The sequence below is a fragment of the Hevea brasiliensis genome, chromosome 7, assembly GCF_030052815.1.
Source record: "Hevea brasiliensis isolate MT/VB/25A 57/8 chromosome 7, ASM3005281v1, whole genome shotgun sequence".
NCBI classification, from domain to species: domain Eukaryota; kingdom Viridiplantae; phylum Streptophyta; class Magnoliopsida; order Malpighiales; family Euphorbiaceae; genus Hevea; species Hevea brasiliensis.
In genome coordinates this window covers 295,544-321,808 of record NC_079499.1, presented here as the reverse complement: position 1 = coordinate 321,808, position 26,265 = coordinate 295,544, and the positions used below count along the sequence as shown (strand labels likewise).

General features: G+C 36.6%; 2 protein-coding genes across 2 annotated transcripts in view; one reads left to right on the top strand and one right to left on the bottom strand.

Moving 5' to 3' along the window:
- The window catches only part of LOC110640126 (beta-hexosaminidase 3), a 26,173-nt gene extending 3,522 nt beyond the window's left edge, over window positions 1-22,651 (top strand). Inside the window, exons 6-14 of the mRNA XM_021791315.2 lie at window positions 16,693-16,823; window positions 16,918-16,983; window positions 17,881-17,981; window positions 18,148-18,207; window positions 19,170-19,203; window positions 19,533-19,631; window positions 19,707-19,766; window positions 21,022-21,272; window positions 22,201-22,651. Coding sequence (XP_021647007.2) covers window positions 16,693-16,823; window positions 16,918-16,983; window positions 17,881-17,981; window positions 18,148-18,207; window positions 19,170-19,203; window positions 19,533-19,631; window positions 19,707-19,766; window positions 21,022-21,272; window positions 22,201-22,367 — 969 coding nt within the window. The 3' untranslated portion in view covers window positions 22,368-22,651. The remainder of the gene's footprint in view (window positions 1-16,692; window positions 16,824-16,917; window positions 16,984-17,880; window positions 17,982-18,147; window positions 18,208-19,169; window positions 19,204-19,532; window positions 19,632-19,706; window positions 19,767-21,021; window positions 21,273-22,200) is intronic.
- LOC110640124 (endoglucanase 7) lies at window positions 22,523-26,265 on the bottom strand. The gene is made up of 5 exons (XM_021791314.2): window positions 25,450-26,265; window positions 24,472-24,776; window positions 23,772-24,369; window positions 23,412-23,584; window positions 22,523-23,151 (listed from the first exon to the last, which is right to left on the bottom strand). Exons 1-5 carry the CDS (start codon window positions 25,835-25,837, stop codon window positions 22,750-22,752), a joined length of 1,866 nt encoding a protein of 621 aa, XP_021647006.2. The 5' UTR covers window positions 25,838-26,265; the 3' UTR covers window positions 22,523-22,749.

The following is a 26,265-nucleotide window of genomic DNA, read 5'->3' as shown; positions in this document are numbered from 1 at the left end:
AGATGATCTGTTGTTGAATCTTTTCACGAATAAAGTGACAATCAATCTCAATATGTTTGGTCCGCTCATGAAACACTGGATTAGAAGCAATATGAAGAGCCGCTTGATTATCACACCACAATTTCACAGGCAGGGAGGTCTTAAAACCTGTCTCATCTAGTAATTGAAGTATCCACATTACCTCACATACTGATTGTGCCATGGCTCTGTATTCGGATTCAGCACTAGAACGAGAAACTACACTCTGCTTTTTGCTTCTCCAATACACCAAATTTCCTCCAATAAAAACGCAATATCCAGTAGTTGACCTCCTGTCAACCTTAGATCTAGCCCAATCGGCATCTGAAAAACATTCAACATTCAAATGCCCATGATTACCATATAGCAAACCTCTTCCTGGAGCACCCTTCAGATAACACAAGATTTGTTCCAAGGCTTCCCAATGAGCAACAGTTGGGGAAGACATAAACTGACTTACCACACTAACGGCATAAGCAATGTCAGGACGAGTGACTGTAAGGTAGTTCAATTTTCCTACCAATCTCCTGTATCTCTCTGGATCTTCAAACAACTCACTATCCCCTGCTAACAATTGTAAAGTTGGAGTCATTGGTGCGCTACAAGGCTTAGCACCTAATTTTCCTGTCTCTGTCAATAGATCGAGGACATATTTTCTTTGAGACAAGAAAATACCCTTCTTACCTCTCATAACTTCGATACCCAAGAAATACTTTAACAATCCCAAGTCTTTGGTCTGAAACTGAGTTTGGAGGAAGGTTTTAAGAGATGAAATACCTGCAGAGTCACTCCCAGTGATGACAATGTCATCCACATAGACTACCAAGAGAATTAGACCAGCCTCAGATTGTCTATAAAACTGAGTGATCACACTTACTCTTTTGCATACCAAATTCCTGTACTGCTTCACTGAATCTCCCAAACCATGCCCTAGGACTTTGTTTCAAGCCATAAAGAGACTTCCGAAACCTACAAACTTTGCCCAACTCCCCCTGAGCAATAAACCCAGGTGGTTGCTCCATATACACCTCCTCCTGAAGATCACCATGAAGGAAAGCATTCTTGATATCCAATTGATGCAGGGGCCAATCATATGTAGCTGCTAAAGAGATAAACAAGCGAATAGAAGTAAGTTTAGCTACAGGAGAAAAAGTATCAGAGTAATCAACCCCATATGTCTGAGCATATCCTTTTGCTACAAGGCGTGCTTTTAACCTAGCCACAGAACCATCAGGATTTACCTTTACTGTATATACCCATTTGCAACCAATAGCTTTCTTACCAGTGGGCAAAGGCAATAGTTCCCATGTACCATTAGCATCTAAAGCCTCCATTTCCTCTTTCATAGCATCACACCAGCCAGGATGAGACAGTGCCTCATCAATAGTATTAGGGATAGGAACAGAGTCTAAAGAAGTAACAAAACACCGAGAACAAGAAGACAATTGATTATAAGAAACAAAAGAAGAGATAGGGTAAGTACATGAACGTTTACCTTTACGAAGAGCAATGGGTAAGTCTAGATCAGAATCATGATTAGTATGAGGTATAGGATCTCCCAACGAAGTAGTTGGTGGAGGATCTGAGTCAGGAATCTCCAATCTCCTGGAATAAACATGAACAACGGGAGGTCGAGTAGGTCTAGAGACAGAAGGAACAGGCTGTGGGAGAGGACTAGACATTGGTTGGACAGTATATATTAAGAGATTATCCTCCTCCCCCTGATTCTCATACACAGATGATGGAGGAAAAAATGGAGTGGACTCAAAAAATGTGACATATGCAGAAATAAGATAACGATTAAGAGTAGGAGAGAAACAACGGTACCCTTTTTGAAGCCGGGAGTACCCAAGGAAGACACATTTGAGAGATTTTGGATCCAATTTAGTAACCTGTAGACGAACATCACGCACAAAACAGGTACAACAAAAAATACGGGGTTCAATAGGGAATAAAGATTTTGTAGGAAACAAAGTAGTATAAGGAATATCCCCATTAAGGACAGAAGACGGCATACGATTGATCAAAAAACATGTCGTAGAAACTGCATCCACCCAAAAGTGTTTAGGTACTTTCATCTAAAAAAGAAGAGCACGAGTTACCTCAAGAAGATGACAATTTTTTCTTTCGGCCACGCCATTTTGGGATGGGGTATCCACACAGGAAGACTGATGAAGAATGCCATTTTGTGTCATATAAGGCTGAAATTGTGCTGAAAAGTATTCTTTGGCATTGTCACTTCTTAATATGCGCACAGAAATATTAAATTGAGTTTTGATTTCATTACAAAAGGCACAAAAGATAGAAAACAACTCAGAACGATTCTTCATTAAATATAACCAGGTAACACGAGAGTAATCATCAACATAAGTAACAAATTAAAGAAATCCATTTTTAGATGTAAAATAACAAGGACCCTAAACATCAGAATGAACTAACTCAAAAGGTTATGAAGCCCGTTTATTGACTCTAGACACAGAAGGCAAACGATGATGTTTTGCAAACTGAAACGAATCACATTCTAGTACTGATAAAGACTGAAATTGAGGACACGACTTCTTCATGGTAGACAAAGAAGGATGACCCAATCTACAATGAGCTTCAAGAGGTGTTAAGGTCTGGAGCAAACAAGCGACGCGGTACATGATTTTCCGAATGTAAAGACCACGACTCGCGTCCTCTACCAATAATCTGCCGTCGTAAGATCCTGAAACAAACACCGTCGGAAAAAGGAAACAGAACAATTTAAGGTACGAGTAAGTTTACTAACGAAAGTAGATTAAAAGAGAATTTTGGTAGACACAAAATGTAAGACAAAGAAATTGACGAAGTCGGGTTCGCGATTCGAACCCATGACACAAGAAGTAGAACCATCAGCTAAAGTAATGAGAGGAAGTGAGATTAGACGTAGCGGATAGAAGACTAGAATTACTGTCATGTGATCCGCCGCACTGAATCAATAACCCATTTGGATGAAGAAGACACAAGACATGTAGTGGATTTACTGACTCGTGATCGCGATGTGAGGGGAACCGGTAGGCTTTAGAGATGCACGATCATCGAAAAATTGTGCAAAATCCTCTGCAGATACCAAAATAGTTTTCTCGGAGGAAGATATCAGTAGAATTCTCTCACGCCATATTTGCCATTTGTGATTGCTGATTTTTTCTCTGAAGTTGCGGACAATTATATTTTGTATGGCCAGGCTCATGGCAATAATAACAAATGACTCCTCTTGAGTCCTGATTAGAACTAGCCTCTCAATTACGCTGATTACATTTGCTGTAATTCCTCCTCTACTTCCTCTTCTATTACCTGTTGTCCATTTGGATTACGGCTAATAAGAGCACTCTTGGCAAGTGAAGATTGAGTACTCTGCTGAAGGACCCGTGTGAACGTTTCATGCAAAGAGGAAATCTCGAATCGAGAGAATCGAGATTTAGCGCCTCATACTCAAGGAAGGCTCGCAAGAAAACTCATAATAGCTTGCTTCTCCCGTTGGGCTCTTGAACTTTCACATCAGGACTAAAAGGCAACAATACATTAAGTTCCTCATATACCCATTTAAAATCCATAAAATAAGCCGTGAGAGACTTATTCTCTTTCTCAGCACGGTAAAATGCCTTACAAACATCATAAATACGGGAGATATTCCATTTACCAGAATACAGAAAATCTAAGTAATCCATCAATTCCTTAACAAATTCACAGTGATTAATTAAACTAATTACCTCACTATGAATCGAGTTCAAGCCGCAAAACAACCGAGCATCCTCCCTTAGCCAAGTTTGTCGTGTATCATCAGTGGGCGGATCTTTAGTAAGGTGATCATCCTTATCAATGCTACGCAAATAGACCCTAACAGTTTTACTCCACTCCAGGTAATTCGAACCATTAAGTTTGTGTTCCGTGATCTTAGTCATCACCGGAATCACATCAGAAATAACATTCTTATTGTCTGCCATTTATTGAGATAAAGAAAACTAACCGAAACGCTAATCCAAAGTGCTTATAGCAGCAAAATAATCCAAAATCACAAATCAAGCAAATACCGAAATAGGATCTGAGAGCCAAACCTCAGAAGTCCTTTAATGGTTATACTGGATCAGGCAACAGCACACAGTGGTGGAATGAGGGGATTGAGATGACGCCGGTGATGTTGATCAGGGTTGAAACGCAGGCCGGGCGCCAAGGTCTCTCCCGAAATGGGTAGTGAGAACAAATAGTCACCCTAGATTGATGACCTGCTCTGATACCATGTAGAAAGAGATGATTCTCATTGATATCAATTAATCTGTACATGGGTATATATATACAATTGATTCCTATAATTGTGTTCTACTAATTAGGAAGAAATCCTAAATAAGAAATCCTAAATAGGAATACAGAATACAAAATATACAGAGAAATAATATAGTGATTGACTTTCCATAACATAGTGATTGACTTTCCATAACAAGCTCGATAAAAGCTCGGCTCGGCTCGGCTCGGCTTCTAAACGAGCCGAGCTCGAGCTCGAATTTTAGGTTCGTTTAATAATGAGCCGAACTTGAGCTTTGCAGTATTCAACTTGAGCTCGAGTTTGAGCTTAGCTCGTTTATAGGTTCATGAGCTGGCTCGTTGAACAGGCTCATGAGTAGGCTCGTTTACAAAAGCATTTATATTAGTTATTGTAATTTTATAATGTTATAAATATATTTGTTTTGTTTATAATTATTTTTAAAATAATATATTACTTAAAAATATGATATAAACAATAAATAAAATATATTTATAATTATATAGTTATTTGTGCTTTAGATTTATTTTTTACAAAAATAAGTTAATTTTTATATAAGAATAAATTTAGAATATTAAATAACAAATACATAAAAATTATTATGAACTATTTTATCTATATTAAATTACTAAAAAAATTAAAATTACATACTTTTGGTGTTGGTGTGATTTGAAACATGAAGCATATCTCTCTCTCTTTCTTCCTTCTCTATTAAGATTTTGAACTTTTAAAAGATTAAGCCTCAAAATTAACACTAATACTCAACTCAACTCAATTAAGTCTTTATCCCAAGAATTTTGAGTCAGCTATATGGATTCTCTTTCTCCATTCTAAACGATTTTGGGTTAAATCCTCATAAATGTGTAATACTTCTAGGTCATGTTGTATTACTCTCCTCCAAGTCAGTTTAGGTCTACCCCTTCTTTTCTTTCTATCCTCTAACCTAATGTGCTCTACTTGTCTAACTGGAGCTTCCGTATATATCTAACAATTATTATTACTAATATATCTAACAATTATTATTACTTTCTCTCTATATGTAGTCTCTCTTCCAATCTCTGACTAGTTTTTTTTTTTTTTATGTGAACTTTAAACCTTAAAAGATTAATATTCAATTTTAATACTAAGCTATCTATCCATTATTATTATTTTCCTCTCTCTTTAAGTACTTTCTCTTTATGCATTATTTCAAAATTTCTCTCTCTTAAATCTTTTCTTACTTAATATTGTCCACTTATTCCTCAAAAATTAAATTGTCAATATATTAATTTTAAATCATAATACTATTAAGTTTAGTCAAGAGCCATGACATTAGATAAGGATGATCACCTTACTAAAGACCCACCTACTGATGATACACGGCAAACTTGGCTAAGGGAGGATGCTCAGTTGTTTTTGCAGCTTCGGAACTCGATTCACAGTGAAGTAATTAGTTTAATTAATCACTGTGAATTTGTTAAGGAATTGATGGATTACTTAGATTTTCTGTATTCTGGTAAAGGGAATATCTCCCGTATTTATGATGTTTGTAAGGCATTCTACCGTGCTGAGAAAGAAGATAAGTCTCTCACGGCTTATTTTATGGATTTTAAACGGGTATATGAGGAACTTAATGTATTATTGCCTTTTAGTTCTGATGTGAAAGTTCAGCAGGCCCAACGGAAGCAACTGGCTGTTATGAGTTTTCTTGCAAGCCTTCCTTCAGAGTGTGAGACTGCTAAATCTTAGATTCTCTCCAGTTCTGAGATTTCCTCTTTGTATGAAATGTTCACACTGGTCCTTCGTACAGAGAGTACTCAATCTTCACAGCCTGCTAGTAGTGCTCTTATTAGCCGTAATCCAAATAGACAACAGGGTAATAGAAGAGGAAGTAGAGGAGGAATTACAGGCAATAGAGGTAATCAGCGTAATGGGGAGGCTAGTTCTAATCATGACTCAAGAGGAGTCATTTGTTATTATTGCCATGAGCCTAGCCATACAAAATATAATTGTCTGCAACTTCAGAGGAAAAATCAGCGATCACAGATGGCAAATATGGCAACAGAGGATTCTACAGTATCTTCCTCTGAGAAAACTGTTTTGGTATCTACAGAGGATTTTGCACAGTTTTCCCAGTATCAGGCATCTCTAAAGCCTACTAGTTCCCCTGTTACTACGATCGCTGAGTTAGGTAAATCCACTACATGTCTTATATCTTTCTCATCCAAACGGGTTATTGATTCTGGTGCGATAGATCACATGATAGGTAATTCTAGTCTTCTATTTGTTTTTCAGTCTAATCTCACTTCCTCTACTATTATTTTAGTTGATGGTTCTACTTCTTGTGTCATGGGTTCTGGAACTGTGAACCCGACTTAGTCAATTTCTTTGTCATCTGTTTTATGTCTACAAAAATTCTCTTTTAATCTACTTTCTGTTAGTAAATTTACTCGTACTTTAAATTATTCTGTTTCCTTTTTTCCTGACTAGTGTTTGTTTCAGGATCTTACGACGAAGCAAATTATTTGTAGAGGACGTGAGTCAGGTAGTCTCTACATTCTGGAAAATCATGTACCACGGTCGCTTGTTTGCTCCAGTACCTTAACACCTCTTGAAGCTCATTGTAGATTCGGCCATCCTTCTTTGTCTACCATGAAGAAGCTGTGTCCTCAGTTTCAGTCTTGTAGAAAGAGATGATTCTCCTTGATTTCAATTAATATGTACATGGGTATATATATACAATTGATTCCTATAATTGTGTTCTACTAATTAGGAAGAAATCCTAAATAAGAAATCCTAAATAGGAATACAGAATATAGAATATACAGAGAAATAATATAGTGATTGACTTTCCATAACACTCCCCCTCAAGTTGGAGCATAGATGTTAATCATGCCCAACTTGTTACAAATGTAGTCGATCCTAGCTCCATTCAGAGCTTTTGTGAAAATATCTCCTAACTGCTCTCCAGTTTTGATGTGTCCTGTTGAGATGATCTGTTGTTGAATCTTTTCACGAATAAAGTGACAATCAATCTCAATATGTTTGGTTTGCTCATGAAACACCGGATTAGAAGCAATGTGAAGAGCAGCTTGATTATCACACCACAATTTCGCAGGCAGGGAGGTCTTAAAACCTGTCTCATTTAGTAATTGAAGTATCCACATTACCTCACATACTGATTGTGCTATGGCTCTGTATTCGGATTCAACACTAGATCGAGAAACTGCACTCTGCTTCTTGCTTCTCCAAGACACCAAATTTTCTCCAATAAAAACGCAATATCCAGTAGTTGACCTCCTGTCAACCTTAGATACAGCCCAGTCGGCATCTGAAAAACATTCAATATTCAAATGCCCATGATTACCATATAGCAAACCTCTTCCTGGAGCGCCCTTCAGATAACACAAGATTTGTTCCAAGGCTTCCCAATGAGCAATAGTTGGGAAAGACATAAACTGACTTACCACACTAACGGCATAAGCAATGTTAGGACGAGTGACTGTAAGGTAGTTCAATTTTCCTACCAATCTCCTGTATCTCTCTGGATCTTCAAACAACTCACTATCCCCTGCTAACAGTTGTAAAGTTGGAGTCATTGGTGCGCTACAAGGCTTCGCACCTTATTTTCCTGTCTCTGTCAATAGATCGAGGACATATTTTCTTTGAGATAAGAAAATACCCTTCTTACCTCTCATAACTTCGATACCCAAGAAATACTTTAACAATCCCAAGTCTTTGGTCTGAAACTGAGTTTGGAGGAAGATTTTAAGAGATGAAATACCTGCAGAGTTACTCCCAGTGATGACAATGTCATCCACATAGACTACCAAGAGAATTAGACCAGCCTCAGATTGCCTATAAAATACTGAGTGATCACACTTACTCTTTTGCATACCAAATTCCTGTACTGCTTCACTGAATCTCCCAAACCATGCCCTAGGACTTTGTTTCAAGCCATAAAGAGACTTCCGAAGCCTACAAACTTTACCCAACTCCCCCTGAGCAACAAACCCAGGTGGTTGCTCCATATACACCTCCTCCTGAAGATCACCATGAAGGAAAGCATTCTTGATATCCAATTGATGCAGGGGCCAATTATATGTAGCTGCTAAAGAGATAAACAAGCGAATAGAAGTAAGTTTAGCTACAGGAGAAAAAGTATCAGAGTAATCAACCCCATATGTCTGAGCATATCCTTTTGCTACAAGGCGTGCTTTTAACCTAGCCAGTAACCATCGGGATTTACCTTTCATCAGAATACCCATTTGCAACCAATAGCTTTCTTACCAGTGGACAAAGGCAATAGTTCCCATGTACCATTAGCATCTAAAGCCTCCATTTCCTCTTTCATAGCATCACACCAGCCAGGATGAGATAGTGCCTCACCAACAGTATTAGGGATAGGAACAGAGTCTAAAGAAGTAACAAAACACCGAGAACAAGAAGACAATTAATTATAAGAAACAAAAGAAGAGATAGGGTAAGTACATGAACGTTTACCTTTACGAAGAGCAATGGGTAAGTCTAGATCAGAATCATGATCAATATGAGGTACAGGATCTCCCAACGAAGTAGCTGGTGGAGGATCTGAGTTAGGAATCTCCAATCTCCTGGAATAAACATGAACAACGGGAGGTCGAGTAGGTCCAGAGACAGAAGGAACAGGCTGTGGGAGAGGACTAGACATTGGTTGGACAGTATATATTAAGAGATCATCCTCCTCCCCCTGACTCTCATACACAGATAATGGAGGAAAAAATAGAGTGGACTCAAAAAATGTGACATCTGCAGAAACAAGATAACGATTAAGAGTAAGAGAGAAACAACGGTACCCTTTTTGGAGCCGGGAGTACCCAAGGAAGACACATTTGAGAGATTTTGGATCCAATTTAGTAACCTGTGGACGAACATCACGCATAAAACAGGTACAACAAAAAATACGGGGTTCAATAGGAAACAAAGATTTTATAGGAAACAAAGCAGTATAAAGAATATCCCCATTAAGGACAGAAGACGGCATACGATTGATAAAAAAATATGCCGTAGAAACTGCATCCGCCCAAAAATGTTTAGGTACTTTCATCTGAAAAAGAAGAGCACGAGTTACCTCAAGAAGATGCCGATTTTTTCTTTCGGCCACACCATTTTGGGATGGGGTATCCACATAGGAAGACTGATGAAGAATGCCATTTTGTATCATATAAGACTGAAATTGTGCTGAAAAGTATTCTTTGGCATTATCACTTCTTAATATGTGCACAGAAATATTAAATCGAGTTTTGATTTCATTACAAAAGGCACAAAAGATAGAAAACAACTCAGAACGATTCTTCATTAAATATAACCAGGTAACACGAGAGTAATCATCAACAAAAGTAACAAAATAACGAAATCCAGTTTTAGAAGTAACATAACAAGGACCCCAAACATCAGAATGAACTAACTCAAAAGGGGATGAAGCCCGTTTATTGACTCTAGACACAGAAGGCAAACGATGATGTTTTGTAAACTAACACGACTCACATTCTAGTACTGATAAAGACTGAAATTGAGGACACAGCTTCTTTATGGTAGACAAAGAAGGATGACCCAATCTACAATGAGCTTCAAGAGGTGTTAAGGTTCTGGAGCAAACAAGCAACCGCGGTACATGATTTTCCAGAATGTAGAGACCACCTGACTCGCGTCCTCTACCAATAATCTGCTTCGTCGTAAGATCCTGAAACAAACACTGGTCAGGAAAAAAGGAAACAGAACAATTTAAGGTACGAGTAAGTTTACTAACAGAAAGTAGATTAAAAGAGAATTTTAGTAGACACAAAGTAAGACAAAGAAATTGACGAAGTCGGGTTCAGCCTTCGAAACCCATGACACAAGAAGTAGAACCATCAGTTAAAGTAACAGTAGAGGAAGTGAGATTAGACTGAAAGGCAGATAGAAGACTAGAATTACCTGTCATGTGATCTGTCGCACCAAAATCAATAACCCATTTGGATGAGGAAGACACAAGGCATGTAGTGGATTTACCTGACTCAGCGATCGCAGTGTGAGGAACCGTAGGCTTTAGAGATGCGACATCGGGAAAATTGTGCAAAATCCTCTGCAGATACAAAAATAGTTTTCTCAGAGGAAGATACTGTTGAATTCTCTGCTGCCATATTTGCCATCTGTGATAGCTGATTTTTCCTCTGAAGTTGCGGACAATTATATTTTGTATGGCCAGGCTCATGGCAATAATAACAAATGACTCCTCTTGAGTCCTGATTAGAACTAGCCTCTCTATTATGCTGATTACATTGCTGTAATTCCTCCTCTACTTCCTCTTCTATTACCCGTTGTCCATTTGGATTACGGCTAATAAGAGCACTCTTGGCAGTCGTGAAGATTGAGTACTCTGCACGAAGGACCCGTGTGAACGTTTCATGCAAAGAGGAAATCTCGAATCGAGAGAATCGAGATTTAGCAGTCTCATACTCAAGGAAGGCCTGTAAGAAAACTCATAATGACCAGTTGCTCGTTGGGCTCTTTGAACTTTCACATCGTGACTAAAAGGCAACAATACATTAAGTTCCTCATATACCCGCTTAAAATCCATAAAATAAGCCGTGAGAGACTTATCCTCTTTCGATCAGTAGAATGCCTTACAAACATCATAAATACGGAGATATTCCCTTTACCCGAATACTTAAAATCTTAGTAATCCATCAATTCCTTAACAAATTCACAGTGATTAATTAAACTAATTACCTCACTATGAATCGAGTTCCGAAGCTGCAAAAACAACCGAGCATCCTCCCTTAGCCAAGTTTGTCGTGTATCATCAGTGGGTGGATCTTTAGTAAGGTGATCATCCTTATCAATGCTACGCAAATAGACCCTAACAGTCTTGCTCCACTCCAGGTAATTCGAACCATTAAGTTTGTGTTCCGTGATCTTAGTCATCACCGGAATCACATCAGAAATAACATTCTTATTGTCTGCCATTTGTTGAGACAAAGAAAACTAACCGAAACGCTAATCCAAAGTGCTTATAGCAGCAAAATAACCCAAAATCACAAATCAAGCAAATACCGAAATAGGATCTGAGAGCCAAACCTCAGAAGTCCTTTAATGGTGTACTGGATCAGGCAACAGCACACAGTGGTGGAATGAGGGGGTTGCGGCGACGCTGGCGATGTTGATCGGGGTTGAAATAGCCGATCGGCGGCTAAGGTCTCTCCTGAGCTGGATAGTGAGAACAAATAGTCACCCTAGATTGATGACCTGCTCTGATACCATGTAGAAAGAGATGATTCTCCTTGATTTCAATTAATCTGTACATGGGTATATATATACAATTGATTCCTATAATTGTGTTCTACTAATTAGGAAGAAATCCTAAATAAGAAATCCTAAATAGGAATACAGAATATAGAATATACAGAGAAATAATATAGTGATTGACTTTCCATAACAAGTCTTTATCAGTACTAGAATGTGAGTCGTGTCAGTTTGTAAAACATCATCGTTTGCCTTCTGTGTCTATAGTCATTAAACGGGCTTCATCCCCTTTTGAGTTAGTTCATTCTGATGTTTGGGGTCCTTGTTCTGTTATTTCTAAAACTGAATTTCGTTATTTTGTTACTTTTGTTGATGATTACTCTCGTGTTACCTGGTTATATTTAATGAAGAATCGTTCTGAGTTGTTTCCTATCTTTTCTGCCTTTTGTAATGAAATCAAAACTCAATTTAACATTTCTGTGTGCATATTAAGAAGTAACAATGCCAAAGAATATTTTTCAGCACAATTTCAGTCTTATATGATACAAAATGACATTCTTCATCAGTCTCTTTCTGTGTTGATACCCCATCCCAGAATGACGAGGCAGAAAGAAAAAATTGGCATCTTCTTGAGGTAACTCGTGCTCTTCTTTTTCATATGAAAGTTCCTAAACACTTTTGGGTAGATGCAGTTTCTACGGCATATTTTTTGATCAATCGTATGCCGTCTTCTATCCTTAATGGGTATATTCTTTATACTGCTTTATTTCCTATAAAATCTTTATTCCCTGTTGAATCCCGTATTTTTTGTTGTATCTGTTTTGTGCGTGATGTTCGTCCACAGGTTACTAAATTGGATTTGAAGTCTCTTAAATGTGTTTTTCTTGAGTACTCCCGGCTCTAAAAAGGGTACCGCTGTTTCTCTCCTACTCTTAATCGTTATCTTGTTTCTGCAGATGTCACATTTTTTGAGTTCACTCCATTCTTTCCTCAATCATCTGTGTATGAGAGTCAGGGGGAGGAGAATGATCTCTTAATATATACTGTCCAACCAATGTCTAGTCCTCTCCCACAGCTTGTTCTTTCTGTCTCTAAACCTATTCGACCTCTCGTTGTTCATGTTTATTCCAGGAGATTGGAGATTCCTGACTTAGATCCTCCACCAGCTACTTTGTTGGGAGATCCTGTACCTCATACTGATCATGATTCTGACCTAGACTTACCCATTGCTCTTTGTAAAGATAAGCGTTCATGCACTTACCCTATCTCTTCTTTTGTTTCTTATAATCAATTGTCTTCTTGTTCTCGGTGTTTTGTTACTTTTTTAGACTATATTCCTATCCCTAATCATTGGTGAGGCCTTTGTCTCATCCCGGCCGTGTCTTTGCTATGAAAGAGGAAATGAAGGCTTTAGATACTAATGGTACATGGGAACTGTTGCCTTTGCCCACTGGTAAGAAAGCTATTGATTGCAAATGGGTATTTACAATAAAAGTAAATCCTGATGGTTCTATGGCTAGGTTAAAAGCACGCCTTGTGGCAAAAGGATATGCTCAGACATATGGGGTTGATTACTCTGACACTTTTTCTCCTGTAGCTAAACTTACTTCTGTTCGCTTGTTTATCTCTTTAGCAGCTACATATGATTGGCCCATGCACCAATTGGATATCAAGAATGCTTTCTTTCATGGTGATCTTTAGGAGGAGGTGTATATGGAGCAACCACCTAGGTTTGTTGCTCAGGGGGAGTTGGGTAAAATTTCTAGGCTTCGGAAGTCTCTTTATGGCTTGAAACAAAGTCTTAGGGCCTGGTTTGGGAGATTCAGTGAAGCAGCAAAGGAATTTAGCATGCAAAAGAGTAAGTGTGATCACTCAGTATTTTATAGGCAATCTGAGGCTGGTCTAATTCTCCTGGTAGTCTATGTGGATGACATTGTCATCACTGGGAGTGACTCTGCAAGTATTTCATCTCTTAAAACCTTCCTCCAAACCCAGTTTCAGACCAAAGACTTGGGATTGTTAAAGTATTTCTTAGGTATTGAAGTTATGAGAAGTAAGAAGGATATTTTCTTGTTTCAAAGAAAATATGTCCTCGATCTATTGACAGAGATAGGAAAATTAGGTGCTAAGCCTTGCAGTGCACCAATGACTCCAAACAGTCACTCATCCTGATATTGCTTATGTCGTTAGTGTGGTAAGTCAGTTTATGTCTTCCCTAACTGTTGCTTATTGGGAAGCTTTGGGACAAATCTTGTGTTATCTGAATGGAAGAGGTTTGTTATATGGTAATCATGGGCATTTGAATGTTGAATATTTTTCAGATGCTGACTGGGCTGGATCTAAGGTTGACAGGAGGTCAACTATTGGATATTGCATTTTTGTTAGAGGAAATTTGGTGTCTTGGAAAAGCAAGAAGCAGAGTATAGTTTCTCAATCTAGTGCTGAATCAAAATACATAGCCATGGCACAATCAGTATGTGAGGTAATGTGAATACTTTAATTACTAGATGAGACAAATTTTAAGACCTCCCTGCCTGCAAAATTGTGGTGTAATAATCAAGCTGCTCTCCATATTGCTTCTAATCCGGTGTTTCATGAGCGGACAAAATATATTGAGATTGATTGTCACTTTGTTTGTGAAAAGATTCAACAACAGATCATCTCAACAACAGATCATCTCAACAGGACACATCAAAACTGGAGAGCAGTTATGAGGTATTTTCACAAAAGCTCTGAATGGAGCTAGGATTGACTACATTTGTAACAAGTTAGGCATGATTAACATCTATGCTCCAACTTGAGGGGGAGTGTTATGGAAAGTCAATCACTATATTATTTCTCTGTATATTCTGTACTCTGTATTCCTATTTAGGATTTCTTATTTAGGATTTCTTCCTAATTAGTAGAACACAATTATAGGAATCAATTGTATATATATACCCATGTACAGATTAATTGAAATGAAGGAGAATCACCTCTTTCTACACACATTTATGTAATTGAGTTTATTATAATTGTCATTAATATATTGATATCATATAATATCTTGTATTTATATCACATAGTAATTTTTTTTTAATTAAATCATAATACTATTGAGTTTAGTTAGTCATGAGATTAGATTGTGTGTGTGTGTATATATATATACATGTAATTGAGTTGATTATAATTATAATTAATATATTGATATCATATAATATCTTGAATTTGTATCACATGGTAATCTTTTTAATTAAATTATAATACTATTGAGTTTAGTTGAGAGCCATGAAATTAGATTAAGTGTATGTATGATGTAAACATGATTTTTAATCAAATTTGTACCTTAAAAATTTATAAATGTAATAATAAATATGATAAAATTTTAATTATATATTATATTGTGCCATTAGGCTTTTATTGTAGTAAATTATTTATATAAAATAAAAGTAAGTTAAAATTTAGAAATAAAAGCTAATAAATTAAAAAAAAAAGGAACAAAAATCCTGATGTGGTACTAAAGGGGTGGGGGGAGTTGTGGCTTCCTTATAAAAGGGAAGCCACACCCCCCCTCCCCCTCCCCCCCAAACTTAAATGCTTTTTGCTGGTTGGCTAGCAAGCCAACATGTGGAGCCCAAATGAGCTCCTTAATACTTTTTTTTTCAATTTTAAATTTATTTTAATTAAGATTAAATATATTTTTAATTATAATTAATTTATTTTTATTCAAATTAAATTTTATTTTAATATAATAATATTAACGAGCTGGTGTTGAGCTCAAATTCGAGCTTGAGTTGAGCTTAAATTCTAGCTTGAGTTGAGCTCAAATTCGAGCTTGAGTTTAGTTTATTTAGATTATAAATGAGTCGAACTCGAGCTTGATTCGTTTGCATTATAAATGAATTTGATTCGAGCCGAGCTCGAGCTTAGTATATATATAATGAGCCGAGTGTGAGCGTGAATATTAAAGCACGAATCGAGCTCGAGCTTGAAAAAAAATACAATGAGCTGAGCTTGAACTATTCAAAGCTCGGCTTGGCTTGTTTACTATTTAACATAATTTCCTTCACTTCTCTTGCCAATGTGGGATGTCACACAGAGAAAACTTTCGTTTTGCTTCTTTTTACTGGTTTGCTGCCTGAAGGACTGAAGTTCCAGCTTTTGTAGATCTTATCTATGGAAGTTTACAGAAACAAATCAAGAAAAAGAAAAGGATCTAGTTCTGCACACAGCAGATTCCTGCATGCTTAGGTTCTTTTAACATGAAAGCTGGTGCATCATATAGGAGGGGTCTAGGAATCTGCCTACTAACTCTTTATGCTGGGCCAAACTTAAATAATTGATGGGTTTTAGAGTTTGGATTTGAAAAAGAAAGGGCGAGTTTGTAAAGTGGATATGGTTACCGTTTAGTTGATAAGATTAGTAAATTGGGTTATTCTAGAAGGCAAACTTTGGGAAAAGACAGAGAAAGAAAGAGAGAGCAGATAAAATTCACACCAGGCATAAATACATTTCAAACCATATCAAAATACTCAATTAAGTTGTCTGAAGTCAGTAAGTCATAGAAAAATAATCAGTTTATTATAGGGCATGCGTATGGAGAGCCAAAGACTATTCCTAGTGACGCCAGTATTTGTAAAATGCTAAACCAAGGGATTTCTCATCAACAACAAAGTGCAAGCAAACAAAACTTTAAACAAAACAAACAGAACTTTACTTTGTTAAATAGTAAGATAATAACAGTTACGTAATGTTGTAAATAAAAAAAAAAAAGGAAACCAGTCTAAATTTTCAGAATTAAGAAATAAATCAAGATAAATTGAAAATTTCTTTTTCCTTGATTCAATTAATAAGATTTGGATTTTTTTTTTTTTATGTTGCCCAAATGAAACTGTCTTTCTTGTATCTGGTGGAGAAAGCTGCAACTTTATAACCTCTCCAGTTGACTGGCTTGTTGATATAATTTGTAAGAAGCAATAAGATGGGCTACATTTTCACCTCATATAGCTCCAGCAGCAATGCATTCATTGTTATCATAGGGCTATTTTATGCAAAGAATTAAGGTGGTTTAATATCAACATAATTAGGAGTTGAGTTGTGAACTGGTAAGTTAGCCAATTGATTGACATACCAATTCCCTGGTCAAGTGTACTTCATGAATTGATTCTTTGCAGAATGTTTTGCATTGGCACATTGTGGATACACAATCTTTCCCTCTGGAGATACCTTCGTATCCAAAACTGTGGGATGGTGCTTATTCATTTTCAGAGCGGTACACTTTTGCTGAGGCTGCTGAAATTGTAAGGCAAGTAATTTCTGCTTTTTTCACCTTCCACTTGTTTACCTACTTATTTTCTCCCTGATTGTATTATTTCTAATAACGAATAACAATTTTGCAGTTATGCCCAGAGGCGAGGAATCAATGTATTGGCTGAAATTGATGTTCCTGGACATGCACTCTCATGGTAGTGATAATGTTCTCATTGTTCCAAAGTTTATATTTTCCTTTAATAAATAGTGAGTGCTGTATCAGGTAGATTAAAAAGTTTTTGCCTCCACTTACCAAAAAAAAAAAAGGTTTTTGCCTCCAATATTGACTTTTCTGTGGTAACTTTTTAGATGGTAAGTCTATATCTCCTCAAGGCGAATTTAGGAATTCAGGGTTTGACTTCTGATCATGGGTGCAGCAATAATTAGAGAATCTTCACTTGAAACAATACTCATTAGTAGATTTTATGGATAGTAAAAGAGAAGTACTTGCAGTTAGTATCAGTAACACTAAACTGTTGGCTCTTGTTTCAGTTTGGCTAGAACTTAGAAAGATTTATTGAGTGCCAAAAGAGGAGTTTAATTCAGTATCCCCTGTTAGTTTCTCATACATCTATTGCAATTAGCATCGGTAAAATTTATGCAAAAATGAATAACTGACAAGGGTCACTAATTTGCGGAAGCAAACATGACCAGCAGTTAAGGTCCATGGTCTGGTTTTATAGTGAAAGTCTTAGGCCTCGTTACAAAAAGGTCACAAGCTGCAAGGCAGTGTTAACTCGTTACATTATACATAAGTGTTGACAGGGTAGGATTGTTCATAGCACATACTTTACAGTTGAACCTTAAGTAGATATGGCCTTTAAGGCCAGCTTACAGTGAGGTAGATGATCCAGATTGTCATAATTTAAAGGCATTGCTTTTCGAAAACCCTATGACAGTTTGAAAAACTGAAAAAAAAAATGATGTTTGTCATTTCTTCTTTGATATAGGACCATTAAGGTGTATTACATACATCGTTTCAACAAAAAAAAAAGTGTAGGACATACAAAATATTCAAGTAATATAATGGCAATTTTTCTTGTCCTTTATAGGGGGAGGGGCTATCCTTCTTTATGGCCATCAAAAAATTGTCAACAGCCTCTTGATGTGAGCAGTGAGTTTACATTTAAAGTAATAGATGGAATTCTTTCAGGTATTGCCTCACTGCCCTCACAAACTTGATGGAATTTGATGTTATCATGTAATGAAGACATTAGGAAAATAAAGTGTCAATGCAATTTTTCTTGTCAGTAAGTATGCTTAATTCTATCAGGAAGGGTAAAAAAAGGGCTAACAGGACTTCATTTTTCATGTTTCAGATTTCAGTAAGATCTTTAAATTCAAATTTGTTCACTTGGGAGGTGATGAAGTTGACACAAGTAAGTTTAACACCTATATTTGACTCTCACCATCAATAGCATTCAGCATTTATTGTCGACTACATTGCGTAATTTTTTTCCTCAGCTCCTAAGGCTTCCAGCTTTTTCTTGTCAAGGTTTAAGGTGATAGTGATGTAGAACCAGCAGGGTATTGGGGATGAGGGGTGAGAAACAATTTCTCAACTTGAAGAGAAAGACATTCTCAGTTTATTAGCTCAAAGCAATAGTCAATAATCATGAAATCTCTAAATATTTAGGGATCCTAGGCCCTGTTTATAGACTAATCACATTAGGTTTAGGAACCCTAATTCCAATTCTAATTAGGAATCACAAATTACAAAGCAAATAAAACTTGTAACTTCTAAATAAAATAAAGTACTATTTATTTTTTTCCTAAAATAAGTAGTAGTAGAATCTCTAGGATTTCCTACATTAGATAGTCTTTGTGATTGCAAACCTAAAGTTATCTTTCTAAATCTTTAGGATGAAAGTTTGTTATATAGTTGCAATGACTACTGTTTATTATATGGGCGGTAACAAGTAATCAAATCTAGATTGCTAGGTGCATGTAGATAGCTTTCCAAAGGGGAAATTTTAAATTTTTCTGATAATAAATAGTGTTGTGAAGTAGGAATAATTATCTTGAAGCTTAGCTTCACAATAATTCTTTACAAATTCTCAACCCTTTGCGTGTTTTCTTAACATTCTTGGGTATTTAACTTGAGTGTGAAAAAGCAACATGCAAGGTCAGAATAGTTGCAAGAAACTATAGTGGTAGGCAGGAAAAGTTGTAGCAAAGTGTGGTGGACAGATAAAATTAGGCAATGGTCACAAAGGGGGTGATTTCTATTGGGAACTATGAATCTTCCATGCTTTTTTTTTTTTCACTTACAAAAATATGATTTTCACAATTTCCTTAATTCTGATGGAACTGAATCATATAATCGCATCATTCATTTCAGGTTGTTGGATGTCAACTCCTCATATAATGAACTGGTAACAATCCTACTATATTATTTATGGTTGCAATCCATCATTTGATATTATGACAAAAGTTGCATCCAAACTGTCATATAAAACCATTTTACTCACAACAGTTGCATTGAATAATTTTCTTACTAATTGACTTTGTGTGGATACTATTCATTAGTTGTGCTTTATAGGTATCCAGTTCTTCTTAATGTCATATCTTTTAGTTCCATTTTATATTCCAATTCCATGTATGGAAAAAGAGCACAGAAATTCTAATCCTACTCAACATTTTGAGCCTTCACTGTCAAGAGAGCCTATTTCATTCCTGAGTCCAGACTCTCCTGAAACTGCAGGTTAAGAAAGCATGGTATGAATGAATCTGAAGCTTATCAGTACTTTGTCCTGCGAGCACAGAAAATTGCTTTGTCCCATGGATATGAAATTGTTAACTGGTACTTTACCTTATGGAAAAAAGTTAGATATTAATTGCATAGTTTTAGATCATATCTAATCGAGGAATGTTACAGGGAAGAAACCTTCAACAATTTTGGCAGTAAATTGAGCCGAAAAACTGTGGTGCACAACTGGTATCTCCTCCTTTGATTACTTTAACCTAGATGATTTATGCTTTGGGTACAATTCCATATAGTTACCATGTCATAATGCATCTTCACTTGGTTCCGGTGTTGGTTATTAAATAAATATATAAAAGCATCATATGTTTTTTATCATAAGCTTAACATTAAAAAAGCATAATCATCTTTTTGTATTGCTTTAATTTCATTTAATTGAATTTTGCTGAACTTGATTAATTATTCATATTTTTGCGTTGTTCAAAGTTCATCTATACTGCTAATTGCAGTGAGTATCTACACAAACACACACGTGTACATGCTCGCGCGCACACACATGTATGTGTTGAGAAAATGGAAAAGATTCAGTACCAAGTGTCATATAATCCCATTTTCTTCTAGCAGGGATGCTGATAACTTCCAATTTTATTTTGAAGATTTAACATTTGGTTCACTTGGCATAACTCCATTATATTCAGCTGAAAAACTTATGTTGTGCATATTATTGTTGAATGATCAAGTATCACGATGCATATATTATCCTAAAAGTATAAAATTAGTAGTGTTGCAGAGAGAACATGAGTTATTTATTGTAGACAACAGAAACAAAAGAGGTTCTTGATTGTTTCTCCCATGAGAAGAACACATTTTCTGAAATTTTAAAGCTACTAACACTTAAAAATACCAGACTAACCTTATCTCCTGTGCTAAAATAAATACAGCAATACTGGATATTTTATAGGAATTACTTGTATGAATAGTTTGGCATTTCAACTTTCAAGTTATAGTATGGTAACCTCTCTCTTTCTTTAATTGGACATGCTTTTGTTAGCCAAATTATAATCAGTAGAAGGAAAAAAGTTATTTAAGCCCTGTTAAAAAAAGTAGCTTTGGCTGTATTGTCATGGACTTAGGTACACATTCAGTATTGTCCTTAAACATTTCTGGAGAATTAGTTTACACTTTAAAGTGTCATTTTCATTATCCATGGTGATGCTGAAAACTGTACTAGAACATACTTGTGAATTCTTCTCCACTTCTTGCTAGTTTAACTTAGGATTTCATGCAAACTTCCTTTAGATTGCTTCAAATTGAAATTGCACATTCTTTTCATGTACTTAATTCGGGTGTTATATATTTTTTTTTCCTTTTGAAGTTGTGGAGTGCACTGGTTTTATGCATTGAAGCTCAGAGAAGATCCTTTGATAGATCACAGGGAAATACTATATTTGTAGTCTTGTACCCTTTCAACTTACAATTTCCCTTGCAGGCTTGGTGGTGGTGTTGCTGAGAAAGTGGTTGCTGCTGGATTGAGGTGCATCGTGAGCAACCAGGACAAATGGTATTTAGATCACTTGGATACTACTTGGCAACAATTTTATATGAATGAACCACTCACAAACATCACAAACACTGAGCAACAAAAGTTAGTTATCGGTGGTGAGGTATGCATGTGGGGAGAAACAGTAGATGGATCAGATATTGAGCAAACTATATGGCCACGTGCTGCAGCAGCTGCAGGTACTTATCATTTTTCATTTCATTGTAAAATGAAATTGCTGATATAATGCTCCATAGTTTTCAAGAAATTTATGCATATTTACTTGTTATATAGTTGTATCTTACAAATAGTGGTCATTTAAAATAGAGCATTGTGTTCTGATAGAAGTCAAGTAAACAAAAACATAGATATGAGCAATTACCAAGAATTAATGAAGTTGTTATCTGTACATCCTGAAGAGACAAATGCATGGTATAACTGCTGTCATATGAATGAGGCAAGTGACTGGCATTCTCATTTTAAGAGGTGCCAGGAGATGCTTGAGATCATTTGACTCGCAAAACTAAACTTGGAGGCACTCCAAGATGTGGGATTTCTTTATTGATTAACAAGCTGAATTGTTCAAATCTTTGTTTCAAATCCTCTTAAAGATGATCCCTCTATACATTTCCATTTTAACAGAAAAATCCTAATTTGCAACTTCGAGAAAGTTAAAAACCTGCCTACTGTTTTGTTTTTCTAGGTTTATTATGTGCGTCTTTAATCGAATATGTTTAACTCAACTCAACTCAACTCAAATATGCCTTATTTCCAAACTTGTTGGGGTCAGCTACATGGATTTGTTTCCTCCATTCCACTGAAGGCTTAGAGCTAAGTTTGTTTTTATTGCTTCCCTCACATCTATACTCCCTTTTTTTTCATCCTTTGCCATTTCAATGTTTCAACCCTGGTATTTTTGGTTCTTGGTTTTACAAGTGCTGCATGTAAAGGGCTGTGATGGAATACAAAATTTAAAATCATAGCACTTTTGATTTTGGCATAGATGGTTGTTTTTAATAGTCTCTATTTTTGTGAAATCTTTCGATCTTACTCATAGTTTATCTGGATCTCATGTTGCATTTAACTAACATATATTCTGTGTTATTCTTAAAAACTCTCAAATTGAAGAGCGGCTATGGACAACTTACAACAAGCTTGCTAGGGACCCAAAGCAAGTTACTAGAAGATTAGCACACTTCAGGTGTCTGTTGAATCAAAGAGGAATAGCAGCAGCTCCATTAGCTGGACCTGGCCGAGGAGCCCCTCAAGAGCCAGGTTCTTGCTACTCACAGTAGCAAATATATATGCAGGCACATATCTGATTCTTATGGGTGAAATACTGTCTGTTCGCAATGAACCCATTTATAATGACATCATAATAATGCATCATAATAAAGGTCAGATTGCTTCTGGTTCCATCTCACAAATCTTGAAAACTGTGTGAAAGCACTTCAAAAACAATAGGTTGAATTAATAACATGTAGGAAAACCAATTAAGTCTGTGTATGATAGTGTGTATGTAAAACAGTATGTTTCAGAGAGTCCCATATGAATGAAGCATTTCATATGTTCTATTGTTCTTCAATGTGTATAATTATAGCTCTAGAACAAAACTGACAAGGATTAGGGGTATGTAACGAAGCTCTATCCATGGGGATGAATTGGATGATCAGAAGTTCAAGGCTTCCAAGGTGGAGGAGGGGGTGGGCTTTGGGGGTAGAGTGGTGGAACTGCTGAGAAGATTGCATTCTTATCAATGCCAATGCCACCGCTGCTAGTCAGGGAGACAAGTGCAGCAACTAGCCCTGCATTTCCAGCTAGGGTTGGTTCGGTGTAGTTAAAATTGGTTCGCACATCATGGAAGTTGTCAAACCTATCAGGCCCTCCAACCATGGCTCCTGTAATGGTATTAGGATTGGGATTGCGGCTGTCACGCCACTTCCATCCACCTGTGCACGAGTACCTCTTGTTGTCATGGGGTATTGATGCTCCACGGTGATGCACATGTCTGGGAAACTTAGTGCCATATCCCACAATGTAGCTCATATTCATGGGATTTTTACCGAGAATGTAGTCTATCTGTATCAAAGTGGATATACCCAGATTGATCAGATCCAGCTGAGCTATGAGCTATATATATATATAGCAATCATTATTGGATAATATTTATTAGCAGTCTTTGTTATGAACCAAAATCTTGCTCAGTCTCTGCCAGTTAAAATGAAGCTAAATAGGCTATGAAAAATATCTTTCAAAGTTTCATTAGAAGACACTACATATATATATATATATATATATATATATCTTGAAAGTATTGAAGAGGATGAAGAGAGGGATACCTGGGAGGTGGCAAAACTCCGAAGATCGTTCAATGAAACAAACGTGGGACCGCAGTTGAATCCCGGAACACCAGTGGCATTCAAATAATCAACAAATAGTGATGCCAAGAAAGCAGCATTAGCGACAAACTGAAGAGGCTGTGGCTTTCCATGGTTTAGTTGGATCATTCCCCCTGCGAGTTTAGACATGCAAAGCGTCAAAAAATAATTAATATCGATCATCGCCTCTAACTAAACTGTCATTTATGCGAAAACCATTAATATTATGGAGCGTAAATTAAGAACCTGCTATAGCTAGCTAGGTTGAAGCTCAATGTTGGCACGTAAACAATTCAAGCAAGTTCCAAGTTAATTGTGTACCTTTAGTCCAGTTGAATACATGGAACTGCTGAAGATAAGAACACATAGTAAGATCTGTCACATTGTGATACATCTGCAACATGTCCTCGTAAGGGTATCCTGGACTCAAGAATATCCTGTACCTGGTTAACAACAGCATGGCTGCAGGTAACTTGTTATCCCAACTTAGCACACTCAAATCTGGAATCATGTAAAATGCCTTGGAATTCTTAGGGATGCCTGGGTTGGTTGCCAATGAAATGTAGCTGACATTTCCAGTGGCATAGTACAACCACGTAGCACCCCACATGTACTCATCAAAATAGCCAGTGGAGTTGTAGAAGGGTTCGATATAAGGTTGTCCTTGAGAATATGTTCTGCGTCTTCCAGGTTCCCTGGCAAAGGCAAAGACAGTTGCTGCAGCTTTTACAAGCCTTTTAGAGTATGCATCATTGTCTCGGAACACTATTGAGGCTGCCGCTAAAGCTGCCGCCATTTCCCCTGCAAGATCGGGGCCTGCAGTTACGAATATGGAAGGTCGCCTATAATCCATGTCTTCTGGTCTTTCCCAGCAGTAATGATCATCTGGAGTTGTAGAACCATTTAGAGATCCACCCACCTAGCAAATTAATCAAAGATGTAAAATGAGAAAGACATGCATTTCCAATAAATGGAAGGAAAAAACACCAATATAAAGCATGCTTAAACTTTGATTAATTACCTGACAATAAATTTTGTCAATTCTTGTGGCACTGGAGTTGAATGTTAAGAGCAAATAATCAGTACCCCACTTGATGAGATCTCGCATATGGCTATACTCGCCAATGGCCTCATATTTGTGATTGTATTCAATGAGACTCCAGCTCAACATCGTCATGGTAAATGCCATGGGAAAATGGAACTTGACATTATCTCCAGCATCATAGTATCCTCCGACAAGCCCTCCCTTAAAATCTGTATCATTGCCATCCTGTAGCCCTGAATCCCCTCTCCAGGGTATGCCATTATTCTTGGGCAATTTACCAGCTGCACCACTTTCATTTGATTAAAATATTTATCTGAACTATTCCGTATATGAATTTATTTAGAATTTTCATGTATACTCGTCACATTCTTTAATAACCTTCATAGACGCCTATCTTCCTTGTGTGTATGAAAACAATGAAGTTGTTGACAAATTCCAAGCGATGAATGCGTCAGTTCAACCACCAAGATAACAACATTTATATAGAATAGTTCAACTCTTCTTTTTATCTTTTTTATTTTTTTATAATGCTTGACAAATTAGAATATTCCCATATATATATATAAAGCTAAATATTTCAATTATTATTAAAAAATTTATATATTTTAATTCAAAATGAAATGAGAGGATATGCAACTGTTCTTCAATCAATCTTTTTCATACATGTTTGTGTATAAGTTGTCATGAAATTGTGAAATTATAACAAATCAAGTATATTTTGAAGCATCAAATGAACATCATGACGAAGCTATAGAATTGACAGGAATTGAGACCTTCATTTGCTTAGGAATTTTTTATTCTTCCACCCAAAATCCCACATTAGCTATTTTAATGTAAATATGCATATTTTTACATGTTCCCAATGAGGGCAAGATCATAAGAAAACTTTAGATGAATTTTCTTTGAATAATTATTGTAAGAGATAAGAGAATTAAAGGTATATAGTTGGCTTACATTTCTGGGCATTGAAAAATAGGAGGGCCTTGTGGAGGGCAAGAGTGTAATTGTCAGGAGGAGGAGGATGAGACTTGTGCTTGGGCAAAGTCTTGGCGATGATGGTGGGAAGTGCAATGACCACAAAGGCAATGAGAAGGGAATATAGAGTCCACTTGAAAGCCTTGGTGCTGCAAACTATACAACCCAAGTCCACATACTTTTTCTTCTTGGTCTCTTGTGGGTAGAGTAACCAGCTCTGTTGTGTCTCGTCCAGATTATGGTGGTGCTGTTGAGAATGAAGGGCTCCCCTGTCCCATTCCATGTTCCGGCTCCTCTCATCCTCTGTTGTCGATTCTGCACCATTGATTATCTCAAAAGATCCTCCCCAGTTATTCCCTGAATGCATTTTTTTCCCCCCTTTATTTCCTTTCCTTTCAACGGAGAAGAGAGGTTTAATGATCAGACGACGAAAGAGAGAAGTTGACTATACCATAAACATGATTATCAGGACTGTTGAGAAGAGAAACATATATATATGTATATTAAAGAGAGGCTTAATGATCAGACGACGAAAGAGAGAAGTCGACTATATCACAAACATGACGATCAAGACTTATTGAAAAGAGAAATATATATATATATATATATATATATATATTGAAGAGAGATTATGTCGATCAGAATCAGGGGGCAAGAAATGAAAAATGATCAAAAAAATTGTCTAGTGGAAGAAGTTTGTGGGGGAGAAAAGAATGATTTCTGTCTCTCTCTAGCTACGTGTTAACTTGATTCATTCGTTTTTATAATTGGAACTGAAACTGAAGGCACATATAA